The sequence below is a fragment of the Caenorhabditis remanei genome, chromosome III (genome assembly GCF_010183535.1).
Source record: "Caenorhabditis remanei strain PX506 chromosome III, whole genome shotgun sequence".
Lineage (NCBI taxonomy): Eukaryota > Metazoa > Nematoda > Chromadorea > Rhabditida > Rhabditidae > Caenorhabditis > Caenorhabditis remanei.
The window spans coordinates 13,485,708-13,493,814 of record NC_071330.1 but is presented as its reverse complement, the minus strand read 5'-3'; the positions used below and the strand labels follow the sequence as shown (position 1 = coordinate 13,493,814).

Below are 8,107 nucleotides of genomic sequence, written 5' to 3'. Positions count from 1 at the left end.
TTCAGATGACATCGGCACCCAGAGCTTTTTTGAAACAGTAGCGACCGTATTCTCAATACTCCTATTTCTGACATTTTTAAAACTTATACAAGCATTTACAGAATTCGGTCGGCTTCTCTTAACCTTGATTTGATTCATTCTGATATCCAGAATCTCGATATCAGCAATAACCCAATTTATTTGTTTAGAAAGCCTATAAAATACATAGTTGTCAAGGCCCGGGCCGGCCCGGCAAGCCCCAAAGGCCCGGGAAAATTTTCAAGGGCCGGCTTCAAAAAATGACCATTTTTTTCCAATTTTTTTTTCGAATTTTTTTCAATTTTTCATCGGAAATGTGACCATTTTTTACTATTTTTCAGATTTTCTTCTAATTCTGAATCAAAGTCGAAAATTTGACTTTTTTGCGAAAAAATTCAAAAAATTCGAAAAAATTCGAATAAATTTGAAAAAATTTGAAATTTTGACTTTCGCGCCAATTTGCCCGGGCCGGGCCTTGACAACTATGTATGAAATGCATTTTATGACATCTGTTTGACATTATCTCTACGGTATTTTCAGTGAGGAACAATAAAATGATGAATCTATCCAAGTGTCTCTCACTTTTGAGATTCTCTTCTGGATTCATTGTTTGAATTGGAAAAAAGAAATTTGAAATGATTTTTTTTAAAAATATTGTAAATTTCTATTACCGTAATTCAAAAAATAAATTTTATAAGCTTTTCTCTAGTAAATTTCTTGGCTTCCATTATGGGTTTTGTCTCCTAAATTCTTTCACTCAGCCGCTAAACTCCTAAAAACCACGCCTATGATACATTCTATCGATTGAGCGCAGAAAGATTCTTCCACCTTAACACCGAGATACCGTATCCCGAGTCTCCGCCCATGTAGGCGTGGCAAGACGTTGTTGAGCGATTCTCTCTGCTCACAACTAAGAGTTATTATTCATTTCTCTCTTTCACGCTTCGTTCATATTTTTCTCAACATTTTGTTTTTCAACATTTGATAACTCAATAAACTTGATGATTTCTAGGTAAAAAATGTCGAATCAAGTTCAAGTTTCGCTCAAAGAAGAACAAGATAGACTATGGAAATTGTTTCATTCTCACAGAAATGAAATGATTGTGACGAAGTTCGGAAGAAAAATGTTTCCAAAATTGGACTACGTGATTCGAGGACTAAATCAGAACAAGCTTTATGCAATGATGCTTCATATCGAGCAGTCGGATGATTGCCGATACAAATTTAGTAGTGGAGAATGGATGAAATCTGGAAAAGCTGAACAACACAAAGAACCAAAGAAGCTGTGGCATCCAGATGGTGTGAGAAGTGGAAAGTGAGTTTGTTGGAATGTTAATAGAACAATTACAGTTGAGAACGTTCCGCAGTTTATCCATTAATTCCAGAGACTGGATGGCCAATCCAATCTGTTTCGACAGTGTCAAGATTACAAACATCGTTGATTCCTCGAATGCTTCTATGGTAAGTTATCTAAAATGCCCTTTAAACCATAGTTGTCAAGCTTACTTGCAACGGGCCGGGCCGGGCCGATTTGAGAATTTTCACCGGCCCGGCCCGGCCCGGCCTGGCCCGGCCCGGCCCGGTCGGCCCGGGTCACAGTACAAAAATTTGAAAATTTGAATTTTTTCGAAATTTTTTTGATTTTTTCGCAAAAAAAGTCGAATTTTTGACTATGTTTTTACATATCGATAAAACTCAAGTGTACATAGGATTTTTGACTATTTTTGATGAAATTTTTAAAAAAGTTCGAAAAATTTTGTGAAAAAATTGTGCTCATTTTTTGACTCCGGGCCGGCAACTTTCTCTACCGGCCCGGCCCGGGCCGATATTTTGCAAGTATGTTGTCAAAGCCCGTGCCGGCAGAAAATTTTCAAGGCCCGGCTTCAAAAAATGACCCTTTTTTTCCTAATTTTTTTTCGAAATTTTTTCAATTTTTTATCGAAAATGTGATCATTTTTTTAAAAACTATTTTTCTGATTTTCTTCTAATTCTGAATCATAGTCGAAAATTTGTACTTTTTCGCGAAAAAATTCGAAAAATTTGAAAAAATTCGAAAAAATTTGAAAAAATTTGAAAATTTGACTTTCGCGCCAATTTGCTCGGGCCTTGACAACTATGCTTTAAACTCAAGTATTTACTGATATTTCAGATCTTCCTTCATTCAATGCATATATACACGCCCGTGCTTTCTGTTTACGAGAGCCAATCCGAGACTCCAATGGGAATCCCTCAACCATCGACTCGTCTCGTCACTTCAGTACGACTGGACTACACAGAATTCATAGCTGTCACTGCATACCAGGTAACACCCGAAAACACAACTAGTTGATGCATATCTAGATAACTTTTGTTGTTGCATTAATACGTGTATTAACACATGTGTAAACTTAATCGATGTTTCCCATCTTTTTATTCACGCTTATTCTCTCTTTTCAGAATGATGCTTTGATCAAGCTTAAGATTCAATTCAATCCATTTGCCAAAGGGTTCAGAGAAGGAAATCAAGGAGACCGGAAGAGAAGTTCTCCGTCTGCAGATGACTCAACTACAGATGAAAGTTCTTCTTAAGTCTCCTCCCAAAGAAATCAAAAACTGCTTCTGTTTCCCCTCCATTAATGCCACGTCTACCACCTCCAATATTTTCGAATTCTCATTTTCCAACTTCTACACCCATCAATCCTTTCATACAGTACTGGCCATATAGAATGCGACACTTGCAGTTTTTAGTTGAAAATGGTCAACTTTGTGACTGTGACACGGCCTCCCTGATAGTGTCACAATATTGATTGCTTACGGGGTGTACAGATCACAAATAGAGCTTCATTTTTGTAGTTGACAACTTTTTTGTACGGGCACATCCTAAGAAGTTACAGGCAATTAATGTAAAAATCTCATTATTCTCTCCTTTTAGCACTGAAAAAGGGCAATAATTGCGATAAATTTCTTTGACTGCCTGTAACTTCTTAGGATGTGCCCGTACAAAAAAGTTGTCAACTACAAAAATGAAGCTCTATTTGTGATCTGTACACCCCGTAAGCAATCAATATTGTGACACTATCAGGGAGGCCGTGTCACAGTCACAAAGTTGACCATTTTGAACTGAAAACTGCAAGTGTCGCATTCTTTATGGCCAGTACTGTATATAACGCATTCTCTGTAAGACTCGATCATGGTCACTGTAGGTAGGGGCGTAGGGCGGCTAAGTTAGCTACAGCTTTGAAACTTTCAAAGAACGTATATGAGGACATGTGCAACACATATACACAATATTGGTTCGCAGCTCCGGGTTACTGTAGTACGGTAGGTGCTCATAGGTCAAAAAATGAACTTTTTGAGAATTGATCGGGAAAAGCTGAAATTTTTAGCATTTATTGGATAGGAATAGAGTATTCATTTCACAAAGTTTCAAAGTTTAAAAAAAGTTTATAACCAAGTTATGGCCAAAACACACACTTTTTTGACCGATTTTTTGAAAAAATCTAAAATTAGAATCCTTAATCGGAATTTCCGTATTCCAAAACTATCTTTTTAACGTTTGTTATTATTTTTCCTATCGATCAAAAAAAAATCCATTGAAAAAAACCTCGGCTGAAGAGTTCAAATTTGATCTAGAAAAAACCAAAAAAAATTTTTTTTTGAAATTTTAAAAATTTTGTTTCAGAAATGCGTAGTCCTTGTAATTTGCAACATTTTTTGTATTGACACTTATGTCTTAACTCTTCATCATCACATAGAAATCTTGAATTTAGTGGAAATCTTCAATTGAGCGGCGTGTGATTTCCAGCTGTCGCGTAAGAGCGTCATACACAAAATAAATGTTTTTGTTTGAGTAATTTTACGATTGTGCTTTGTTTGACAATAAACTGCTTACTGTAGAAGACAATTCGGTACGTTTTTCATTCACAAAGTTGTGGATAAGTTCAAGTAGTATCTCACATGAGAATCTCTTGCGTTGGGAAACGCAGATCTTGATATTTTTTTCGTAAAAGATATTACTTGGTCTTACTAAAAAAAACTCCAAAAGTAGTAGCGGCGTTCTCCCAAGTTTTGCTAAAAAAAATCGATTTTTTGTTTTTTTGGAAAATTTTTTAGTCGACTCACTTTGGCTTTTCATAACTTCTCACATTTTCAATATTTTTAGAAGACTTTTTTTGTAAATGATTGGTAATGACATGTTCTTTATTTTTGCTTATTGAATTATAAAGCTACTACCTTGTCGGAATGAGATAATTTAGGAACTACTTTTATTTTGGAAAAACGTTATAAAGAGACCGAGTCCATTTGATCATTTGACGGATGATGCAAGTTCACACACTCAAATGTAGATCATACCAAAAAATGAGATTTACTTTAAATTTTAGACTTCTTTACAGGTTATTTAAGTATTACTACCCTACAACCAATTTTTTTGGAATTTTTCATTTTTAGTTCACGTGATGGGAAAAAGAACACAGTTGCCTGATTTCCATTTTAATTTAAAACACTTTTTATGTTTACATCTTTTTCTGAAAAATGACCCAAATCTGAATTTTGGAAAAAAACAGAGGGTCGAACGATTCTTCTGTTGAGTAGAGTATGTGTAGGGTAGTAATACTTAAATAACCTGTAAAGAAGTCTAAAATTTAAAGTAAATCTCATTTTTTGGTTCGATCTACATTTGAGTGTGTGAACTTGCATCATCCGTCAAATGATCAAATGGACTCGGTCTCTTGAGAACGTATTTCCAAAATAAAAGTAGTTCCTAAATTATCTCATTCCGACAAGGTAGTAGCTTTATAATTCAATAAGCAAAAATAAAGAACATGTCATTACCAATCATTTACAAAAAAAGTCTTCTAAAAATATTGAAAATGTGAGAAGTTATGAAGAGCCAAAGTGAGTCGACTAAAAAATTTCCCAAAAAAACAGAAAATCGATTTTTTTAGCAAAACTTGGGAGAACGCCGCTACTACTTTTGGAGTTTTTTTTAGTAAGACCAAGTAATATCTTTTACAAAAAAATATCAAGATCTGCGTTTCCCAACGCAAGAGATTCTCATGTGAGATACTACTTGAACTTATCCACAACTTTGTGAATGAAAAACGTACCGAATTGTCTTCTACAGTAAGCAGTTTATTGTCAAACAAAGCACAATCGTAAAATTACTCAAACAAAAACATTTATTTTGTGTATGACGCTCTTACGCGACAGCTGGAAATCACACGCCGCTCAATTGAAGATTTCCACTAAATTCAAGATTTCTATGTGATGATGAAGAGTTAAGACATAAGTGTCAATACAAAAAATGTTGCAAATTACAAGGACTACGCATTTCTGAAACAAAATTTTTAAAATTTCAAAAAAAAATTTTTTTTGGTTTTTTCTAGATCAAATTTGAACTCTTCAGCCGAGGTTTTTTTCAATGGATTTTTTTTTGATCGATAGGAAAAATAATAACAAACGTTAAAAAGATAGTTTTGGAATACGGAAATTCCGATTAAGGATTCTAATTTTAGATTTTTTCAAAAAATCGGTCAAAAAAGTGTGTGTTTTGGCCATAACTTGGTTATAAACTTTTTTTAAACTTTGAAACTTTGTGAAATGAATACTCTATTCCTATCCAATAAATGCTAAAAATTTCAGCTTTTCCCGATCAATTCTCAAAAAGTTCATTTTTTGACCTATGAGCACCTACCGTACTACAGTAACCCGGAGCTGCGAACCAATATTGTGCATATGTGTTACCGAAGACTCAGAGTACATGTTTATATAACTAACTTTCCCTAGTACCTCTGTTGCTCGAGTCTTACAGAGAACACGTTATATACTCTTCCTTATTTCACTCAGTTTTCCACTGGAATCCTTCCTCCTCCATCCATTTCCATTTCCTCTTGGTTTTCCATACTTCTCGCCTCTTTCATTTCCACCGCAACCTTCCGTTAAAGTAGAAGAGAAAGATCAGGAAGAAATTGAGCCAGAGATTAATGTTGTCTAAATGCAAAACTATTCATGTTCCTTCGTTCGGGTTTATTGTTTGTACATGTTCATCAGAGCTGTGCGGAATTCCTTCCTTCGACTTCCTTCTTCCTTCTTCCGGGCTTTTTTCACGTTTTTATTCCTTCTTCCTTTTTGAAAATTTCACTTCCTTCTTCCTTCTTCCTTCTTCCTTTTCAAAAATTTTACTTCCTTCTTCCTTGTTCCTTCTTCCGTTGAAAAGTTTACTAAAATTTTGTAATTTTCGACTGAATTTTGGCGGAATTTTGGTGGGTTTTGACGGAATTTTGTATGAAACAACATCAAAATTCGTTTTCAGAGATGACTAGAAAAAAGTTTCCTCAAACTTGTCATTTTCAAAATTAACTTCCGATTTCCCGGTTCGGAACCCAACTTCCTTCTTCCTTCTTCCGGGATTTGTTCACTTTTTTCTTCCTTCTTCCTTCTTCCCTTTTCAAAAATTTTACTTTCGCACAGCTCTGATGTTCATCATCCATTTTGTTAATCATAATTACGATTTTTCTTTTTTTCTGATCAATAAAAAAAACGGTCTATCAACTCTTTTATTGACTTTCTAGAATAACATTTCAGGTTACAGTACATAAATTTCGCTCCTGCTCTATTTTCTATACAGTAGCGAGCCTCAGTGTAACTCTGCTGAAACGTGTACGTTTCGCATAATTTTTTTTGACAGGTAGCTGAAATATCCTGTAACAAGATAATTAGTTTTTTTTTGGAATTTTTCCGTTTCTGATTTTTTCGATAATCGATTTTTCCTGATCGGAATTTGAAAATTCGAAGAAAAAAAACTTTTATTTTTCTCTTGGAGTTATTAGCCGAGCAAATTCGTTACAACTGCGCCCCGCCGCAAACGAGAGAGTATCGGCGAGAGACGCAGATTTTTTCTCGCGCCAACAATTATTTTCACAGTTTTTGACCTATTTTCACTATTTTTCGAAAGTTTTTATGTAATTTGTTCTTAAAAACAGCGAAAATAGGTCAAAAATGGTAAAATATTGGTTCGCGCGAGAAAAAATTCTGCGTCTCTCACCGATACTCTCTCGTTTGCGGTGGGGCGCAGTTGTAAGAGGGGGTGGGCCGCTACTATTATGTTTCTTTTTTTTCAAAAATTGGAAAACACTTAAATAAACAAAAAATTATGTTGAATTGCTCAACGGGAAAGTTTGGAAGGACGCTGGAAGGTTTATGGATGGAAGGGGATATCGGAGTGTCGTTGCCTCATTTTCAAAAATTCAAGTTGCTTTTACAACTTTCTTCATCATATTGTAGGATGAAAAGCAAGAAATAAACACAAGAAAACATGAAATCTTTATTTTCTGACATACTGAATATGTTTATCAGTCATTAAAATAATATGTCTTTTGTATGGCTCCTTTTTTTAGTTGATTCTCGAAGGGCAAAGTTGTAAAAGCAACTTTTGAAAATGAGGCAACGACACTCCGATAACCTCTTCCATCCATAAACCTTCCGGCGTCCTTCCAAACTTTCCCGCTGAGTTCTAACCAATTTTGTTTGTTTTAGACTGACCATTCCACTCTCAGACATAATTTCAAAAATGTGTTCGAAATTTGAAGACGAGTTGATTGATAGCCAGCCAGCCAAACCCCACTGGTCATCCGGACACTCAGACAGACAGACAGATAGACAGACAAATGATGAAATAGCTGAAAAAGACTCATGAGATACACTACTTCTGGAAAAAAGGCGCAGCCAGTGGAAGATCAGTCAGAAAACCCCTCTATCTGCTTTCAAGTCTCAAAAACGCGTCAAGGGCGCACCAGCTGTATGTCTGCTTTTTCCTTTTCATTAACCAACTGCTCCATCTGTCAATCAATCAAAAAAACGACGAAATGACCCAGAATCTTTGGAACGAGAGATAAGAGAGAGAGAGAGAGACACCAACTGAGAGACGCCAACTGACACATGTGCTCTCCCTCTCTCTCTTGCTGGGAGCTGGGAGCTCCCACTAGTTTTTTTTCTCAACTTGACGATCTACTGAATGATTGTCTATTTTTTTTGATTTTTCTGAAATTCTAATTTTATTTTGATTTTTATATTGGTGTTGATGCTGAGGAGTTGGGAGGTGAGGAACTTT

General features: G+C 35.4%; 1 protein-coding gene across 1 annotated transcript; it reads left to right on the top strand.

Moving 5' to 3' along the window:
* Positions 1-1,037: 1,037 nt before the first annotated feature.
* GCK72_011193 (uncharacterized protein) lies at positions 1,038-2,586 on the top strand (the record flags this gene model as incomplete). Its single annotated transcript, XM_003092678.2, has 4 exons — positions 1,038-1,333; positions 1,404-1,479; positions 2,168-2,320; positions 2,455-2,586. The coding sequence occupies 4 exons, from the start codon at positions 1,038-1,040 to the stop codon at positions 2,584-2,586; spliced, it is 657 nt and encodes a 218-aa protein (XP_003092726.2).
* Positions 2,587-8,107: the final 5,521 nt, after the last annotated feature.